Source organism: Dipteris shenzhenensis, chromosome 10 (assembly GCF_047967505.1).
Source record: "Dipteris shenzhenensis isolate YYH24624 ecotype China chromosome 10, Dip_SZ_1.0, whole genome shotgun sequence".
NCBI lineage: Eukaryota > Viridiplantae > Streptophyta > Polypodiopsida > Gleicheniales > Dipteridaceae > Dipteris > Dipteris shenzhenensis.
In genome coordinates, this window is record NC_141605.1 from 51,003,488 (window position 1) to 51,024,688 (window position 21,201).

At 42.2% G+C, this 21,201-nt stretch overlaps 1 protein-coding gene across 4 annotated transcripts in view; it reads left to right on the forward strand.

Moving 5' to 3' along the window:
- The window catches only part of ACDO1 (Protein kinase superfamily protein), a 37,617-nt gene extending 23,793 nt beyond the window's left edge, over nucleotides 1–13,824 (forward strand). The window contains exons 9-16 of one of the 4 annotated variants that reach the window (XR_015541670.1): nucleotides 2,323–2,450; nucleotides 2,565–2,636; nucleotides 2,951–3,054; nucleotides 3,134–3,287; nucleotides 12,217–12,286; nucleotides 12,399–12,491; nucleotides 12,585–12,628; nucleotides 12,681–13,352. Coding sequence is in view for 3 of the 4 variants with exons in the window: in XM_087380298.1 (XP_087236424.1) it covers nucleotides 2,323–2,450; nucleotides 2,565–2,636; nucleotides 2,951–3,054; nucleotides 3,134–3,287; nucleotides 12,217–12,286; nucleotides 12,399–12,463 (593 nt within the window). In the remaining variant the exon portion in view is untranslated. Of the gene's footprint in view, nucleotides 1–2,322; nucleotides 2,451–2,564; nucleotides 2,637–2,950; nucleotides 3,055–3,133; nucleotides 3,288–12,216; nucleotides 12,287–12,398; nucleotides 13,353–13,451 lie in introns of those variants that run through there. The other 3 variants (XM_087380298.1, XM_087380297.1, XM_087380299.1) reach the window with 3 other exon arrangements.
- Nucleotides 13,825–21,201: the final 7,377 nt, after the last annotated feature.

The following is a 21,201-nucleotide window of genomic DNA, read 5'->3' on the forward strand; positions in this document are numbered from 1 at the left end:
AAACTCAATTTTCAGCCTCCATGGCCTCTTTATTTGTGCCAATGGCTCACATAAGCTTTAGAGACTCAAACTCAAGTTTAAGCATCCCTGGCCATTTTTAAGACAATTCATGTGAAAAGCAACAACTCCTAAGGCTCAAACTCAAGTTTGAGCCCCCATGGCCATTATTGTGTAAAGAAACACCTCATGAGGATCATACTTGAGTCTCAGACTAGAGAGCCATGCTTGCCAGGCTTCCACAATCTCATGCATGCCAATAGTTCGAAGGCTCAAACTCAAGTTTGAGCTATTAGGCTATTTTATGAAAAGACACGCCTCTTGAGGATCAAACTTGAGTTTGAGATAAAAAGGCTGAAACTTGAGTTTCAACATCCAAGCTAATTTGTAAAATGGACAGAATCCTCCCACTACTTCTTCTCCAGCTCCATGTTGGGAATGTGAGAGAGGAGAAAACCAAAAAATGGAGGTGTATTGCAAGGTTTGTGTTACAAAGAATGCCCAAAATAGGAATATACCCGCTACAAAGAAGGTAGCCCTATAAGGAAAACCTCTTGATTGGAGGAAAAAGGTCCCAAGGGTGTGCTCCCACCACACTACTCATAATTTAACAGATCCCCCTCTATAGTGATAGTGTGAAGATGGACAAGAAAGTAGATCAATCACTACAAGGTATCAAGCCTAAGGCTTTGCAGAAAGCTTCAAAGTCCTCCCTTTGTATCGCAGAGGTGGTAACCATTACTCTCATTGCTGCAGCCTACAAAAATACACTTGACAGCTTTATCATCAAATTTGCCTCCCATCCAAGGAGGCACGTGTGCATAGGCTAGTACACTTTGGGTTTCTTGTCATACCATGCCTCAAAAGGCATGATAGTCTTTAAAGCTCTTGTGGAGCATCTCTTCAAGCCACTTGTAGCACACATGAGCAACCCCTTTGCTTTGATCATGCATCTAGCTCTCTCCATCAGAGACCTATTCTCTCTCAACAAAACCATTTTGATGAGGTGTGTATGGAATTGCAGACTGATGCTTAATGTTAGGAATCGACCAACAGAGGGTACGCACAGCGGAAGACTGATAGAATAGCCCAGTAGCTCACACACAATGTGTGGGGAGTTGATCACAAACTTCTTAACTTATGTGCTTCAAATAGATGTGCAGACTCATAAATAGACAATGATCCAGCTAGATATAGAGGCTACCAAAAGAATATATTTCTGTCCAAAGCTATGGACGCGATACAAAAGAGATAGATCCAAAGTCCCACCGGAGTGTGGTCCTTTGATCTTACCACCACGTACTTCTACTATTTGCCGGATATCTCTAGAACTTGAGCCCGAGTGCTCCACCTCGAGCGTATGTAGACTCTCTGTCCTTGATCCTTGCACCTTGCTGTCCAAGATGACAGCCAAGGGTGAAGCCTCTTCCAAGCTCTTTGTCTGCAGGTCCTGGACACCTTCCTGAGGCTTGTGGAAGCATTTCCGGCTGACCTCCTCCTGCTGCAATCTGCTGCTGAATTGCTCCTCCAATTGGATGATGTGAATGAGGCACTAGGCCTCCCTTTTATAGGCCCAAGGGCCCCCTGAAAAACCCGACCAGTCTGCCCATAAATGGCCAACTTGATCAGGCCCTCAACCGACCCCACTAGCTCCCTATTTGGAGCTGTGGGCTGCCCACTCTTGGGGGACGAGCTGAGGGGATTCCGAGGGAGGGCCACATTTGCACGTTGTGTGATCGACAGGATATCTAGTCAGAGGAGCACTTTGCATTCTGATGTCCCCTATACTATGAGATCCGCGGCCGATGTCATTGCCTTTTCAGAGATGTGAAGTAGTGGGTCAGACTAGTCTGTAATTGTTGTCTTATTCATGATACTTCCAGTTGAGAACATGAGTTGTCTTGATTTTGAATATCTGATGTTGTTGGTCTTAAGGTACAAATATTATTTTAAATATGAAGGCCCAGGTTTTCACTCCTCATGGCTTGAGAAACCCTATATACAGCATAGGTGCTAACAACAATCTCTTTTCAAGCAACATGAAACCTATGATTTTCGTTTTCCAAATGGTTCACTTATATGAGCTCAACTGAGTGCTTGTTTGCAAGATAGTGGGAAAACAGAGTGTTGCTTGGAAGTTGGTTAAAAGTTTGTAACGACTGAGTGCCGCATGAATCTGGAACTGCTGTCTTGACAGTGAGTTGACAGCAATTTGTTACTTTAAAAAAATGTGGCAAGAGCATGCATCTGAAGCACATGAATATTTGAATTATGATTACTTACTTATCTTGATTTAACAAGCGTTTGATTCTCTTTATGTGACAGCTAAATTCAATCAGCTCGTATACCAGTATCCTATCCGCATACCTGAACGATTTTCATTAGTGATACGCTCACTTTTGACTCAAGAGGGAATATGCCTGACTTTGCAGCCAGATTTCAAGTTCCTTGAGGTATGGTAAAGATTTTTCAAACAGAAACATGGTTTAAGAAGCATGATTCAAGAATTGTTCTCTTCAATTCACTGGCTTCAATTGTGTGGGTTAATTCACTGGTGAGAGGCGCAGGTAGCTTACCCGTATGTTGCAAAGCGCTTATTGACTGATCCAGATCCTGCCTTACGTGAACGACTACTTCAGGTAATGTTGTGATCGAATTACAAACTGCCTAGCTTATCTAGTCTCTCTCATTTGTGCATACACAGCTGCTATAGCTAAAAAATTTATGTTTGTTCTAGTCCAACTTGAATTGAATTTTGTCAAAGTTATGATCAGCAATGTAATTTGCTCCACATTAATTTACAAAGCAGTGCACACCTAAAGCAGTGATTAAGTATCTTGGTATTTCACTAAAAGGTGAGGTGTTGATCTTCCCTGTTTTAGAATTGTTGCTCTTTAGGGTGAGATGGTTTTGCAGATCTCTATTTTTTACGTGTGTTTATTCAACGGTATAGGTTCTTTTCAAGGATGGAGTATTTCAATGGAAGCGCTTGGAGAATTTGATTGTTCTTGCAAGAGAGCAGGTTGAGATGATGACTCCGTTACAAGCAAGAAGCAGGTAGCCAAAAGTTCTCTTTAATATCACACATGTATGTATCGTCAATTACCGCATGCTCATGCGTGGTCAATATTAGCAGGCGTGACATTGGAAAAACATCTACATTTGGAGGGGCAAAGCTGGATCTTACAGATACTATAAAGGATGGTGCAAGAGTGGTGATCTCAGATGCTGGGATAAGGCGCCAGCTGCTCATGGCATTTACAGAGGACTCCAGGCTACACATCCGTGAGGTAGATCTTACTCTTTCGTGTGAACTAGAGGTTACAACAGGCTTTTGGCATTTTGTGGCTGGAAATGGATGCATATATTGTTTGAATAAAGACATTGCAAGCTGAGCTTTCAAATTGAATATGTATGATAAAGTTATGTGACACAGTCACTTTCTAATCCTTCTTTCTTCTCGTTGATTCACTAGCTAATCCAAAATCACAGGCGTTGGCATCTCGAATATCCTCCGAGCCTCCTTGTGGATTGCATGTACCAAAAAAATACGTAATTTTCTTTCCTCATGCATATCCACAAACCCACAACTCCCTAGATGGTTCCCTCTGCCACATGTCATCATTTTAGACCTTTAGCTTGGTACACCATTTACCCCTCTCTTGGGGCCCAATTAAAACATTTGCCCCTTGGCATTATTACACATTTAGGTGCACCTAGGCCTTAGCACTCAGAACCACCTAGTCGATGCCAATACACCCTCACCTAGGACCTTGGCAGTTACTTCCCTTGACCATTTTATTTACGCACATAAAATATTACAAAAGTCGATCATCTAAGAGAAAATGCCCACCGATCTTTCCGAGGTCATGCTATCTCAGCTAGAGCATAACATTCCTTCCCTCTTCAAGCATCAGCGTCCTCGATGATGAAATCTGGGAACACTCTCCGTAACTGGTATACGGATTCCCAGGTAGCTTCCGATAGAGGTAGACCATGCCATGCAACCAACACCGTGGGTATCTTTCGATTGTGCACTTGTATTGTTCCTCGGTCCAGGATTCTTGTTGGTTTGCATCTTGCATTATCCTCTATCTCCTGAAACAAAACCACACCTTCGATTAGTGAGTCATCAGTATGCAAAAATTTCTTTAAACGAGAAACATGAAACACTGGGTGCACCTTACACCCCGGTGGCAATTCTAATTTATAGGCTATCTTGCCTATTCTTTTTAGAATTAACCATTGCTCACAATATCGAGGTGATAACCTAGCACACTCTCCTGCAGTCAAAGACTTAAGAGTGCGAAGGAACTCTGAGGAAAACTTTTTCTTCTTCCTTAAATTCCCTAACGGATTGGTTTCCATCCGCATACGCCTTAGCTCTATCCATAGCTTGGCGGATGTTAGCTCTCGCAAGTGCTAGCATCTCCCGCATCTGAACCACAAAGTTCGCGGCACTAGGCACTTTCTGAGGTATTCCAACTATAGTTGGATTCACTGGCCTACAACCATAGTTCAACTCAAACGGACTGAACCCTGTAGAGGGATGTTTTCTATCATTGTAGGCAAACTCCAACAATGGCAACCACTTGTCCCATGTATGTTGTCTCAATGACACATATGCTCTAAGCATATCCTCTAAAATTTGGTTGACTCTTTCTGTCTGACCATCCGTTTCTGGATGATCCCCACTACTTATTCCCAACTCAGTCCTTAGTGTCTCAAATACCGTAGTCCAAAAATGACCGGTAAATTTGACCTCTCTGTCTGACACTATGGATTTGGGTAATCCATGCAGACGAAATATATGTTTAATAAACAAATCCGCCACTTGCGGGGCACTAACAGACTCTCTAGTTGGAATGAAGTGAGCCATCTTGGTAAGACGATCAACCACCACAAGGATAGAATCATATCCACCTTGTGTCATAGGCAGTCCTAAATAAAGTCCATGGAAATGCTCTCCCACTTACTTAGTGGTATCTCCAAGGGCTGTAAAAGTTTGGGTGGCTTCACCTGCTCTGCCTTACTTACCTGACACGAAAAACGACGTGTCACATATTCATGAATATGCTTTTTCATCTTTGGCCAAAAGACATCTCGCTTCACAAGATCATATGTCTTCTCCTGCATGAGCTGTATCCATCTAGCTTGGCGGCCTCTCAAGTCAGGTTGTTTACAAAAATGTTTCAGAGTATCATGATCAACATCCACATAAAACTCTGATCCATACAAATAATGTCTCCATGTTTTCAAAGCATGGACAACATCATACAACTCTAATTCATGAGTTGGTCAATTCCGTTGAGAGGGAGAAAGCTTCTTGCTTTCAAAGGTTACTGGTCTTCCCTCTTGGAGGAGAACTGCTCCTACCGCAATGCCACTTGCATCGGTTTCCAGGAACAACGGTTTCTGGGGATCAACTATTTTTAACACCGGTCCTGAGAACACAGCTTGTTTTATAGTGTTAAAACTTTCGTATTGATTCTGTCCCCATATAAAAGGTACTTTATCTGAGGTCAGATTAGTCAATGGCGATACTATTTCGGAATATCCTTTGATATGCCTTCGATAAAATTGGACAAATCCCAAGAATGATCGCAAAGCGGTCAAACTCTTAGGGTTTGGCCAAGTCAGTATCGCAGCCACTTTCTTTGGATCCATTTCTACCCCCTCTGGAGAATCATACTATATCCTTGTCTATATTTTAAAACTATTATCTGACTCCTACCTTAGCTCCTTGTAGGGCCAAAAACCTTGGATTGATGGCCATAGAATTATGAATCCTAAATATTCAAGTCTAACCATACAGAGTATAGTTTTCTTCTTATTTACATAAAGATTGGCTTTCCTCAAAGTACTGAACACTATTCTTAAGTGTTCATGATGCTCAGTAATACTTTTACTGAATACCAGAATATCGTCAATAAAATGTACTACAAAATTTCCGATATGCGGACGTAGTAAATCGTTCATAAGCATGACGAATGTAGCTGGAGCATTGGTAAGTCCAAAGGACATTACCAAAAACTCATAATGACCAAACCTACTTCTAAAAGCGGTTTTATGCACATCCTCGGCTCTAATACGGATCTGATGGTAGCCACACTTAAGATCTATCTTACTGAAAATTACGGCCCCATGCAATGCATCTAGCAAATCATCGATCCGAGCCATCGGATACTTGTGCTTAACAGTGATATTATTCAATGCTCTGTAATCTATACAGAGGCGAAAAGTATCATCTTTCTTCCTCTTTAATATCACTGGCGAAGCAAAAGGTGAAAAACTTGGTTGAATCTGCCCCAGCTTGAGGTATTCTTCCAGTTGTCTTCGCACCTCGCTTCTCCTATAAAACTTAATCTAAAGGGAGGTCTATTTACAGGTTCTGCCCTCGGGATAAGCTCAATTTTATGTTGAACATTCCGCTCTGGAGGTAACCCATAAGGTAACTCATCCCTAAAACAATCAGAGAACTTCTCCGATATCTCTTTAGCCAACTCGGCCATTTCCCCAGCTTGGGTAGCCTCAGTGCTAGCTGATGCATCATCAATCGACTCTACCGATGCTATACACAGACACAGAAACTCTTTCGGAGTCTTTCGAATTTCCATGGCTGAAATCAATGGTCCTCGAGGTAAATCCTTTTCACCTCTCAAAACATATTCTACCCCGTTCATCTTTAACTGGTAAATATGCTTTTTCCAATCAATGGCTGGATTTTTCCAAAAATGCCAAGCCATACCTAAGGCTATATCTGCATGAGCAAGCCTGGTCAGTTCAAAGTCCAGCTTCTCAACATAGTCATGAATTTGAAGTTCCAACTGGGTAACCCTTTGGTCCCATACTTCAGTTGAACTTCCGTCCGCCATCCTGACCGTATAAGCGTAGTCAGACGGACTAGTTTTCAACTTGAGCCTCTTAATAAGCTTCGAGTTAATTACATTGTGTGTGGACGCTGAGTCGAACAACACAATCACATCATGATTGGCTACTTGCACTTTCATTTTAATCAACTCGGGCTCATCGAAAAACGTATACCCCGTTGCTACGGGCTTTGAAAGGATGTTATCAGGTGCACCGCTTACTAACTTAGTAACAGACACACTTAACAACACAGGTACTAACCTCTGAGAAGGTCCCGCCAATTGAATCTGCATGTATTCCGCATTAGGACTCTCCTGCATTTCCGCGTCGCATTCAGATATTATCATATTGGCCGTGCGACGGTCTTTGTTTAGTGGACAATCTTTCCACTGATGTCGCTGAAGGCAGCCGAAGCACAATCCTTCTTTTCTAGCTTTCTCTTTTTGCTCAGGGGTCAACGAGGACTTTGACCAAGCCCGGGCTGCCATTGGAGTTACTTTTCATTTCACCCCAATGGTGGTACTTGTCTTTGCTGGTTCCTCAACCGGCTTCACCTGCTTGGTTTGGCCACTTGGCTACGAGACACTTGTCTTTGAAGTCCGTTTCCTCTGAAATATCCCTTTTCTCGGGTACTCATGCTGAGTCCCTGCCTGCACAAACCCACTAGGTCTGCCTCTGGCATCCTCATAGTTTAGGGCTACTGCAATAGATTCATCTAATGTAGTCACATATTTAGCCCGAACTTCCATTTTAATCTTGTCGTTCGGTCCATAGATATAGTCTTTCAACTGAACCAACATAGGGAGAGGGTCTGTTATTTTCATAACACATTCCCTGAACTTGTCAGTGTACTCTGCCACCGACAAATTCCTCTGGCGAAGGTTTCTATAAGCATCCCAAGCTCGGGACTCTTCATCAGGTGGAAGAAAGTGTTTCTTGAATTCAGCCTTAAACCCTTCCCAAGTGGTAGAGGGAACTTGATCTTTCTGTTGCTTTATCCATCATCTATCCGCTGCCTCAATAAACAGGTGAGTGGTCTCGCTGATTTTCTTTAGATCAGATCTGATTTCACAAATGGCGAAGGCTTCTTCTCACTTGTGTAACCAAACCTCGATCACATCAGAACTGCGCTCGGTCATCTGACCAGCGTACTTTTCCGGTCTACAGTTGGCAATATTAGGTACCTTGACCTTCGCACGTTCTAATGAGTGTATACTGGGCTCTGGCTCTGCTGGAGCTTTGCCCTTTTTATTTCTAGATGGCCTAGCCGACAAGGCTTGCACCATTTCTCTAATTTCATTTTGACCAGCGTTCACTTGAAGCTGCTGGTTCATGATCTGTTGTAAAGCATCTTCTAATACAAAAATTCTACCCACCAGAGTAGGTGTTGTGTGATGGGACATTTCTTGCGTAGACCGCGCTCTAGATTCACTAGAATTTACCCTGGAATCTTGTCCCTCTGTCTCCATTCTTTCAAAAGGAAAAATAGTTTTTTTTTTTTCACTTCAGATTTCCCTTTACTGTATAGGAATAAATCGACTGCAATTTGAAAATTGAAATTTATACAGAAGAAATAAATGATGCTCCTTGGAAGCTCCACATAACGTAGATATCCCGAAGCACGCTCTCTGTTTCGGATTGATCAGCCGCTTGTGCCGGTATCACTATCAGGGTGATACCAAATGACACGCTGCTATTTCGCTTTCAGTTCCTTTCGTCAAGCCTGACTTTTGCTGGCTATCTGGTTCTCTTGTCAATTCACGGGCATCCTCAATTCATCGGCTAATTCTACTATCTGTTCCTTCATTCATATCGTAGTCAATCACAACGAAATGATAGGCTCTATTCCTTCGTCGATGAGGCCACTGATACGCTTGACACCGCCAACACCTCTAAAAGGCCTAACAACGTGATCTCTTCCGAAGGAAATCTGACAAGCCTAACAACTGGGATGCGTCCAGAGAAAACTGATGCAGCAGAGGGCAAAGGTGACAAATTGAAAGAGCACGATAGGATGAGGCGATAACAAATGAAACGCTCCCTTTCTATCCAGTCGTCGCCAAGAGTCCGTCAGAGCCCGTCGCCAGCCTCTCTCCACGAAGTAATCCTCCGTCACATGCCTTACGAGAACCCTCTGCTCCTGCGACAGCTGATAAGCCTAGAGCTTGGCTGTGTCGTCGTCACATATCCCGCGTCTGCGCTCCCTTCATACGCACTCCTCATCCAACCTGAACGCTCACCCGCTCTAATACCAAATGGCACAGTCACTTTCTAATCCTTCGTCCTTCTCGTTGATTCACTAGCTAATCCAAAATCACAGGCGCTGGCATCTCGAATATCCTCCCAGCCTCCTTGTGGATTGCATGTACGAAAAAAATACGAAATTTTCTTTCCTCATGCATATCCACAAGCCCACAACTCCCTAGATGGTTCCCTCTGCCACATGTCATCATTTTAGACCTTTAGCTTGGTACACCATTTACCCCTCTCTTGGGGCACAATTAAAACATTTGCCCCTTGGCATTATTACACATTTAGGTGCACCTAGGCCTTAGCACTCAGAACCACCTAGTCGATTACACCCTCACCTAGGACCTTGGGAGTTACTTCCCTTGACCATTTTATTTACGCACATAAAATATTACAAAAGTCGGTCATCTAAGAGAAAATGCCCACCGATCTTTCCGAGGTCATGCTATCTCGGCTAGAGCATAACATTATGGTTTGCAAGTACTCAATCTTAAACATATTCCTTAAGGTAAGTTATAAGACCTGATTTTTTACAAAATGGTAAAGATAGAAAAGGGGAGTCAGTGGTGCCCACCCCCTCTTTCTTCCAAATGCAGAAGTCACATATGGAATACTTGTTGCTAAGATTGTTGACAATCCAAGTCAAGGAACTTAAAATATAATGATTTGCATCTCTTCTGCTGTATTAGTGCTGTGAGCACATTTCTTGGACCTACTTCTGTAGGAATACTAGCTTAGAAGTGAGAGCTTCATATCTCTTACTAATGATGAATGGCATCATATCTGGATGCACAATTCTCTACATAAAAATCCTTTCCAATAGCCTTTTATCAAGGGAGACTGATTTTTAAATATGATATTTTGCCTCTCGATATACTCTATGTGCTTATTAGTATGAGGCTTTAGGATCTCTTTCAGGCTCCATATGGCCTTTGAGATATCCTAGTAATCACAGCCAAAGGTTTAGGGTTTAGGGTTGAGGTCACTTTGTATTTGTCCATGTATAAGGCCCCCTAATGAGGAGTACCAGTGACACCAGACAGGATAGTTCTTTTTGTTTGTTGGGTCATGTAGGCCCAAGCATTGGACCCAGTTAGGACCAGGAAGATGTGGCTAATCACACTTGTCTGTCAAAGTAGGTTGCCAGTGGCATCCTGTTGGATGCTAACTAAGAGAAGAAAGTCAATAATTTGACCGAGGAGCTTCAAAAGAGAGAGCGTCCACACTCCTGTTTGAGCAGAACTGATTTGATACGCTTTGAGTGAGATGACTTGAAGTCGGACATAGGTGCTGAAACAATTACTTCAGTAGCTTCAGTTCTATTTGAAGTGACTCTTTTTCATTTTTTGTAAATCATTCTATTATTTTGGGAATATTTTTCTTGTGGTAAGATGTCAAACGTCATGTATGTAATGCAGCTGGGTCTGGCGATTGGGAAAGACAGTCCACGTGTGGGGGAGTTTTAGATAGGCAGGGTCTATACATAGATCAATATACACATTTGTATAGGGCCCTAGCTCATAGCAAAGATTTTGTAGGACAGCCCTCCCTCGATACTCCTCAATTAAGCTCAGCTGGGGGAAGATGGGATGTTAGAGAGATGCTGGGCAGGGAGAGAGAGATCTGTAAGGGGTTAGGTTCAAGGTGAAATGTGGCGGGAGGGGTAGGGGGTGGGCTGTAGGGTGGTGGAGGGATAGGTAGTGGAGGTGTGGAGAGGCGAGAGAGGCTGCCCGGAGGCAAAGGGAGCAACTGGGTGGAAGGGAGGGGGGCTGCCCCGGTGGAGAGGCTGTGGCAGAAGGGAGGCCAGGTGGCAGGGCAGTCGGCAGGGCAGGAGGCGATAGCAGCGTCAGGTGGCGGGGTGTCCAGCACCCAAGCGAAGCAGGGGAGTGCGGCAAGCAGGCCAGGGGGGTGCGACAAGCAGGCATGGTGCGGGGTGGTGTGTGGCAAGCAGGCCGTGCAGGCAGAGGGGGGGGGGGGGGGGGGCTGCAGCAGCAGCCCGGCATGTGGGCTGCAGGTGGAAGTGCCTGCAGAGGGAGGGTGGAAGGGGCTGCAGCAGTGGGCAGCAGACAGGGCAGGTGCGGTGCCCGTGAGGAGGGGGAGGCGGAGCACAGAGAGAGAGAGAGAGAGTGAGAGAGAATAAGTTCCATCTTTGCAAAGCGTTTCAGAACCCTAGACTTTGAACTAAGGACAAACATTTCCCTTGACAAAGGCTTATTTATTCTCATTGGCTACAGAGATTAAACACAGTCTGTGTGGCCAAAAATATATATATACACAGAGAGTAATTTTGTCAGACCAAAATACGATGCAAGGCATAGACCCCATCGCAAGGAAAGACTTAGTGCTTTACATTAGAAACAGAAGAAAAATCATAAATCAATAGTACACGTTGTGAAACTGGCCATGAAGATATGCTAGCTGAAGGCACAAAAGAGTGATACTAAGAGCGCCAGGCTTCTTAGCACTAAGGCTGATGGTGCTTACCCTCATCAGAATGAAGAAGGCCATGTATCCCCTGTGAAATGGGCCCAAAACAGAAAGAGAAACCTTGCAAGCCTGGATGAGAGCTGTTAAACAACATCACTACTCCAGTGCATCCATTTGTTTCTTGTTGAGAGAGAGAGAGAGAGAGATGCTTTTGTTGGTCTTCGGAGACCAAAGACAGGTTACATGATATAAAAACTTTCCAAATGCTTGCTTCTTTTGATTTTTCAATGGGTAAATTGCGGAATATTTCAGTTAGTTTGTGATTGAGTACATATTAGGACGAATAGAAACTTCACCATACAAGCCTTAATGTTGAGTATGTAGAAGCTAATAATGCATCCTCATGTTAGATTGTCTGTGATGCAGTCTTGTTGTCTTTCACTTCCCAATGGAAATACTATAATAATAAAAGCAATGACATTTGTTTCTTTTTCGACATCTTATAAAGACATATCTTTGTTTCTCATTCAGCCTGTCCACATTGTTGCCAGTAGTAATGAGGACAGGAATCAAAAGAAAAAATTGATTTAAATAAGTTTCAGTCCCTCTATCTTTCTGCAGGCATTCTGTGGTTTAGAAACATTTAGTTATTATTTACTCTGTTTGCTTTAGCTCATGGACATATACAGACTAGTTGAAGGAGAATTCGACGTTGTGAATCTATTTACAGATGTTGCTCAAGGTCGACTCTCTCTCTCTCTCTCTCTCTCCCCCCCCTCTTGCTGTTGGTATGTTTATCAAGATTTATTTTGGCTGACCTTGTATTGGAGTTTAACAGTAACTTTTTTCATCAGGTCTACCTACTGTCGTGAGAGACTTAATGCTGTCATGGAGTGATTCAGTTCTTGTCGAGTGGTGACCTAATTGTGTATGAGCATGGACATCATGTAATATTAGTCAATTCTTACTCCGCATTTCGATGGAAAGCATTTTTCTGTTGTTATGTTTGTATACTATCTTCTCGCACAATGTTTTATCAGGTGCAGCAATTTCAATTGGTCCCCTTTGATGCATTTAAGGAGATGCTTTAAGTATACATCACATTTCAAGAAACAACCAAGCATAGCTTGTGTTTGGAGCGCAGATATACAAGAGCCTTTACACACTTCGGGAGCTTATTGTTTTTGAAGATCATACAATAAACTGGTTTTTCAATAGAAAGGATAAATTCATTGATTTATAGGGAATGGGGACACTATTTGTACTCTCCATCAATCTGGCATGAACACATCTTTTTTGTAAGAAAAGTATCATGCCTTGATATAATGTTGCAAAGATATTGTTTCTGGCCTTGTAGCTGAGTCTACACTTCACCTTGTGATGGATTCTCAGAGATTCTCTGTATATAAGTCTAAGAATGTGAAGTTTGCATACATAATATCCATCTGTTCATGAGTGGACAGAGAGATCTTGCAGGATGTATCCATAATGTCAAGACTGGAATTGAAAGTACTTGGCAAGGATTCTGTTGAAATTCTGAACGTGAGGCTGGTGTCTGGAAGGGCAGGGACAGGTCTGCCACTTGGATTGTTTATATTTAACGGGAAAATTGACTAAACAAAATTGCGGGAGTGTTTTTCTTGCCCTTGTTCTGTGCGCAGATGCTGTTTATGTGTTGAAGCAAGCAAGTACGTTTCCAAAATATTATCCTTTAAAATTGCTCTAGGTAGCTCCATTGGTGAGATTTTGGTTTGTTTGTTAGTGCTATCTCTCTCTCCCTACGCCGCCCCCCCCCCCCCCCCCCCTGCCCCCACACACACACAGCTGAATGAGAAACGAAGTTTGCATTTCAAAGCTTTAATTTTATGGCTGAGCTTGCCTTTCCCTTAATGTTTCATTGGAAGCAGGTATGGCTCTTCTAACAGCTGATGGACTATGTATGCAAGAAAATATCTTGAATTGCTGCATCAGGATCTCCAAAGGAGGCTGAAAAGGTTTGAATCTTATTTATCGTGAGGGATTGAGCTGGGAACACAGGTTCCTGCTTGGGACATGAACAATATTTATCAGCTCAGCTTCATATTGTGTCAATGCAAGCATTATGATGAGCCAGGTCTGATCTTCAATGTGGATCATGGTCTGGGGGAGTGTAAAAGATTATGGCTTGAGGTCATAGTTGTGCAATGTCAGTTACACCTTACTACCCTACACTTAAATGGGCGCTGGATAAACAGCCTTCAATAGCAGGGCCTACTTTGCTTCTATATGGTTTTTTTGAGATGGTTTTTGAGGCTGTTTGGTGATATGATTTTGAAAAATCCCTGTTGTATATTTGGTTATGAACATCAACTATGATACTGTCTTTTGAAATTTGGCTGAGATCTGTAGTCAACCTTTTCAAATTTCATATATTTCATTTCGTGTCTCCTTGCTGCGAAAGGAATGCAAGCAATTTTATTCGTATGGCTAGAGTCACTACTAAAGAAATAGGTGTGCGGTGTGCAGTATGTGTATATCTTGAAAGGCTTCCTGTAACAAGAATCCACTACATGGAAATAAAAACTTTAATTTTGTGCTGCATATTTACGCTATTGCCGCGTCAAGAGTTTCTTTATTTATTTCAAAATTTCAAAAGTTTTCACCTCCCAACCCATCTCTGACAATCTGGAAAGCTTGTCAATCATTCAACCATTTAATTTGTTAAACTTATAAACAGAGGGAAAGTAACGAAAGATCATGTGAATCAAGGATACATGGAAAGAGGCACCGTGTTCGAGAAATCTAATTTAATATCAGCCAAATTCAATTGGAAAATAGACAAATGTTGGATGATCGTAGTGTTTTTCTGGTTATTGTGACAATCGGTATTGGTGGGCAAAACTAGATATTTTGATCTTGCCCCATAAGAGTTGCTCCCAAGTGCATGCCTAGCTACTAGTATTTTGGTCCATTGAGTGTTTCTTCAACTCAATATTATGCCGCATTTGTGTGAACAGTTTTCATACTTTCGACTGCATGATAGGCTATGGAGTAAACAGTTTTCATACTTTCGATTGCATGATAGGCTATGGAGTAACAAAAGTTGCAAAGAATTTGGCGCTAGATGCTTACGCGAGTTGAGTCACCTTTTGGCTGGGGTTTGTACAGGGTCTGACCCCTCAATTTTTTGATGGTTTAATAAAAGCTGGCTTTAAAAAACAAAACCATTGTGAAAATGAAACTAGATTTTTACTTGGCTAGCACTAGAGAGTTTGTAGCATTTTGAAATCCTTTGAAGCCATGTGGTGCATTCTAAAGCATCAGATTTCAAGTCTATAAACAATATAAACAACCACCCTGGTCTAAAATTAGGGAAGGGTCCAAAAACAACACGGCTTGTTTGGGGAGGTAGAATACTCTTGCCTCTGATCCTTAACCATAAAAAAGGCAGGGAAGGCCTTTGCCTTTTTTTGATAAGGACCCATTAACGCTACCTCCACATCGCCAATACTGCTGTCCATCATGCTTGCAGTTGGTGATACAATTTTGCGAGCGACCTTTTGCACAACAATGGCCACCTCGCCACTACCATCGATCTCACTAGTTCCACCATCCATCCAGACGATCGCAATTCTGTCACGTCCTTTGAGGATTGCAATCGCCCTTTGATCCAGTTCCTCGCTTCACTCCAGCCTCGATCTCACGAGTTCCATCGCAATTGTGTCACGTCCTTTGAGGATTGCAATCGCCCTTTGATCCAGTTCCTCGCTTCACTCCAGCCTCGCTTAGACAATTCTCCTGGATGTCGTTTTACTTGTCTTCTCTCCACCACCATAGCTTGCGCTTGTTGATATTCTACTTCTGTGATGTAGCTTTGTTTAGCATGCATCATCTCTTCTGAAGTTGCACAGATTTCACTCTTCAAATATTCCACCATTGCCAGATCTGTGCTACTATGTAGTCCTTCATCTACAATGCCTAGGGTATTGCTTGATTCCCAACAATACACTGCGGATAGAGCCTCATCTTTATGAAATCTTGTCAGGAATTGTATGTCTTGCAAAAAAAAGTATTCTTTATCATCAAGAATGACAGGGAGCAGAGACCTTGTAACATTACTTCATCCAATACAAGCTCTCCTCATTCTCAATCGTCGACATCTGTCGCTAATCTCTCTTCAATTTCTAAAGCAATGTCTGGTTCTGGTGGTTGTTGATATAGAACCATTCGCAGTCTAGTCACTCTCTGTTCCTCCGTATCTGGGCCTTAGACACTTTGTTCTAGCTCTTTGAACTCTACTCCTATCAATGGTCCTACCCCCTACTCCTTTTCATGAGCTCCCACCCCTAGCTTTGATTGTGGGTAGTATCCACAATCTCTTTGACATTAGTAGCTTCTTTAATTGACAAGAGCATTTCTTGCACAAAGTGTGGAATATCACGGTCCTCCATTTCTAGTAAAATGAGACAGTAGGCCATTTGCCTTGACAAGTACTGTTTGCCATAGTCATGCAAATAGAGGTCTTGTACATCTAAGTCTAAGAATGGCAAAAAGTGTCTTTCAAATAGTTCCTTGCAGAACCTCTTCATTGTGTGTTTGAATGCTAAATCTTTGTGGAGACACTCAAACAATAGGTCACAAGGCACCCAGTCACCTCCCTCAATGCCAACACGAATAGTGTATGGCCTGATGGTTTCGTTTATGACTCGTATTACATAAGTAAAAACCTAGTGGTGCTTTGGGAGGGTATGCTCTATATCGAGCTTTTGATCAAAGATCTTGAAGATCTCATCCTCCCTACTCGTGTAGGGAGTAGCAGCTACAAAGTTGTGAAAGGCAAGGTGTGGGGTGGCCATGAGCAGTGTGAGGATGTGAGGGAACATAGCAAAGAGTGACGAGACAATGACAAAAGTATTATGCCTTTTTAGATGCCACCTTTTATAAAGTCTAAATTATTTAAAAATTAATCATACGTACTATTAAAACATATAAGAGGAAACATGGTTACAATTAAATAAGATCAAAAGATCCCCCAAAGATTGACATTATTCACGAGAAAGAAAGATCAAAATATCAATATATATATTCAATCAAAATGTGGAGAGCAAGTTCACATGGAGGTTTCTAATTATTGTACAATAACATAGCCTCCAGTTGTCTTCTTACTTTCTTCCCATCCAGAGAAAAATTCATAATCATAAAAGGTTAGTCCAACTATCTGTATCTTCAAGGCACTCGATTTCACACGTGGCATACAAATTTGTGCCTCTAGTGTCTCTTCTCCAACACAATCCAATGCAATCCAAGTATTGTGATTATCCTTCCAACACCTGTGTACATATACCTCATGTTGGCAACTCCCTTGCAAGACCGGGTATCTTGTCACTAGTATTTTTGTGGAAACCACACATCGATCCCCTATTTGAATACCTTCCTTAATATCTCAACCGGGATAGAGGCAATTATCAAAGAACTATTGTGCCATTTGTTTACACGTTTGTATTCTATGAATGAAGACCGATTTGAAGCAATGGAAAACACCGAGGAGGGCCTACATCAACTCATACCAAAAGTGAATTTCATGGATGCTTGGATATATTTTTGCATCTTCATCCTAAATTCCTCTCTATAGTGAATGCATCATGAATGGGACATTATGTACTATCAAAGGAAGGAACACATAGTGGGCGAAGAATTCCAAATTCTCAATCTCTTCAAGGCACTTGATAACATGCATTATAGGAAGAAACACTAAATCGATTAGGGAGACTGAACTATGCCCTGGGAACATCAACTCCCCAATTGCTGAGTGGAAATCTTGAAATAATGTTGTTAGACTTTTTAGAGGCTAGTCTTCAATCCTTTTGGAAGGAAATGCATAGATAGCCAAGCAAGAGAGTTTTGTTGCAATATGGTGCCATGAGCACATAGATTAAAGACTAAGGTATGGTATAGGAAAGAATTAAAGTAGTCACCTTAGGATGTGGACTACATGATGTGGAGATGTGGATCAAGGATATCCACAAGGAGAGATGTGGATCAGAGGATCCCACAAGTGTTGACTATTCTAAAGACACTCTCGATATAAGAGGCCAATCAGTATTGTTGAGTAGAGAAATACACATATACTGAAGATTCTGTTTATGAGTCCAAGCTAATCTATCTTGGAACCTAATTGACTTGAGGTACATGTCATGAGCACTCTCTTCATCATGTTTCCACATAGGTTCCATCCACCTTAGAGCACTCTATAGATCCAGAGACACTCATGTTTTCTCATGGTATCAGAGCTTAGGTCTAGTCTCCTAGATCAGGTATAGGCATACCTTAGGAGCTCGTGAGTTCTCCTAGGTTAGTTTTAGTTTTAGATTGAGAGTTCTCTTCTACCTAGAGAAATTTTCGTCATGTATTTCCGTTCATTGAGAGATCTTCTTTGAGTGAGAGAGTTCCTTCTTGGTTTCTTGATGTTTTTGTGAAAGAGAGTTCTTGAAATTTCTGTCTTCCCATTGTGAGAGAGAAAGAGTGTGTTGAGTATCCAAAGAGACACTTCTGTTCATAGAGAACTTGGAAAAGAGAGCTTTGTGAGCCTATCTACATCTACTTCAACCTAACCAAGCAACTAGAGCAGCCAAGGCTCAAAGCCCCATCAACGCTCCTTCATGGCGTCCCATTACTCACCAACATGTTGCATCAACGGGCGTAACTCCTCCTACAGGGACCCTTGCAGCTCCTTCAACATGACTCTCCAACTCAGCACCCGCATGTAACCCCACAACTCCATCCAAGCAAAGGCAGCTTCCACGCCTCATACATAGACGACTCAGTCGACCTTCTACAATAGTCATCCACCAGAAACTTCTCAAGCAACACACCTCCAGGTGTGGCCAACACAATCGCGACCTAGCTGGCGGATGACTTCAACAGTGTAGCAAGCACACAACGCCTTGGACTCTCACCATTGCCAAAGCATTCGACTTCAAACGAGCTCGACCAAACGCTTTCAAAGGCTACAAACGAGGTGACCCCAAGGCGGCACAACAACCAACAACTGCCATTGACTTCTGCGAACAGACAACTCTCATGGACAGCCATAAACTCCAAAGGCAACAACCCTACAGCATCTTCAGTCGAACGGCTCTTCGCACAGGCCATCCATTGAAGGAATGAGCCTCTGCAATGTTGATTGCATCAACAACCTTTCACAACACTCTCAAGCGCTCATCCAACACCTCGCCACCTATTGAACTCCATAGCTTGAAAGTTACCTCCTGTATCGCTTCTAATCCAAGAACGAACACAGTGCCTACTCTATGACGACAACCATCCATTGATGCCTTCCAACACGACCACCATCGGCTAGTTAGCTCTCCAACGCTCCCATATGATTTTGCTCCACATGCCATAGCGCTAGCGCCATCGCACTAAGCGGATGCCTGAGAGCAACAACAACGAGCGAGCAGCGAACTGCTCCTGCCTCCCATGCCAACGATCTCTTTGCATCAAACGGTGTCACGAGATATTTTGATAGTATCTTATGGCCACCACATGGCACAGTTTACCTCACCCACCAGATAAGGCTTGCCATGTGGCACATAGGACCCAACCCCACAATAACCATGGCTAGGTTAAGGGTTAGTAAATATGCAATGTCCACATGTAAGCACTGACCCCTTCAAAAGCACACTTTATAAGCAACATATGAATTCATGTGCCACATCATCAAAGACCCCTCTTTGTTATACAAAAAATTTTGACAAGCCGTAACTCTCAATTTAGAAAGAATTTGTACATTCTCCAAAAAGAAAAAGTGATCGTCTTTTTGAGCTCTATGTGGTCGTCAAGTCAGAATCATTGTTAGCAATTAGACACTGCCATTGAAGCAAAACAAAGCTCATGGTAAGACCTTTGCAACAAATGGAAAACCAGTGCATGCCAAAAGCACAAGTGTATGAGATGACCATAGCACAGAACATGGCATCCACACATAAAGCATTAAGGCACATGATAGAACAAAGCATCATGCATTATGATACATCAAGCAAAGAAGAGAACGCCATTGACATCAAGCATTGAGAAGCAAAAGCCTTGCCACCTTTAGCCCACATGTTTGTAAAATCAAGCCTGACCACTTGAGAGTAGCCATGTAAGCACCCAAGGGAGGATTTGATCTTGTAATACCCATACTTGACCACCTTAAGTAGCAATGTATGCACTAAGGGGAGGTGATGGATTTGTAAACTCACATCTGACCACCTTGCAATAGCCAATGGATCATGGCACCAAAGGGAGGTGTTGAGATATGGTGCCATGAGCACATAGATTGAAGGCTAAGGTATGGTATAGAAAAGAATTAAAGTAGCCACCCTAGGATGTGGACTACATGATGTGCAGATGTGGATCAAGGATATCCATAAGGAGAGATGTGGATCAGAGGATCCCACAAATGTTGACTATTTTAAAGGAACTCTCTATATAAGAGGCCTATCATGTATTGTTGAGTAGAGAAATACACATACACTCAAGATTCTGTTTATGAGTCCAAGCTAATATATCTTGGAACCTAATTGACTTGAGGTACATGTCATGAGCACTCTCTTCATCATGTTTCCATATAGGTTCCATCCACCTTAGAGAGCTCCATAGATCTTGAGGCATGCATGTTTTCTCAAGTTTGTTCATGCTCTCTCTCTCTCTCTCACACACACACACACACACACACACACACACACACACACACACACACACACACACACACACACACACACACACACACACACACACACACACACACACGCGCGCGCATGCATGCACGTATGCACGCACACACGAAATTTTTTTTCTCTTAAACTCAAGTGTTTACATGTTGGTTGTAGCACATTCTTTACACTCATGGTCCATGCTTTACTAAAAATTATTATTCTTTGAATGTTTAGAGCGGGCAAGGTATGGAAAAGTCATATTTTAGAGCATGAGGTGCATATTATATGAACACACATCATGGGGGTGGGGGGATGGCTCAAAGTAATGCTCTCCATGAAATGTTGGAATGGTTTTATAATGGAATTATTGGTCTTCTTACAAAACAGAGAAAGATTTACAAATGCACATAGGTCAAGCCATCCTCGAAGCAAATAAAAGTAGGAGGCAAGAATTTTGGAACAAGTCACGTGTCATGCAAAAAGTCAAACACTAGGTTATCAAAAGATTTCACTGTGGAAGATGGTGGATTGAGCCACCCTTCTCTTATGACTTTCAATTGTAGGCCATTTGGATATTTGCAAATTAAGTTTGGAAATATATTTTTATTAAAAAAAAGGCCTTTCAATGATACACCTCTCAAAACTTTTTTCTTTTGAACTTTCAAGTGTCGATGAATAGATTGAAGTTGTGAAAAAAAGAGAAAAGTAAGGGGTGAAGTATTTCAAATTTCAATATTTCTTTGTATTGAAAAAAGGCCATAAAACAATGGATCTAATCACCCCACTTGTGATGTTAACCTATAACCTATTCAATCAAAACTAGTCTCCCAATTGTATGTTAATCATGTCCAAAAATATGTTGTGAAGCTTTATTTCATCAACTTCCGTAAGGCCTTGCTAAGGTCCTAAACCTAGGCCTTAACTAAGGCCCAAAACTTAAACCTTAAAAGCTAGGACTTTATTAAAACCCAAGCTTAGG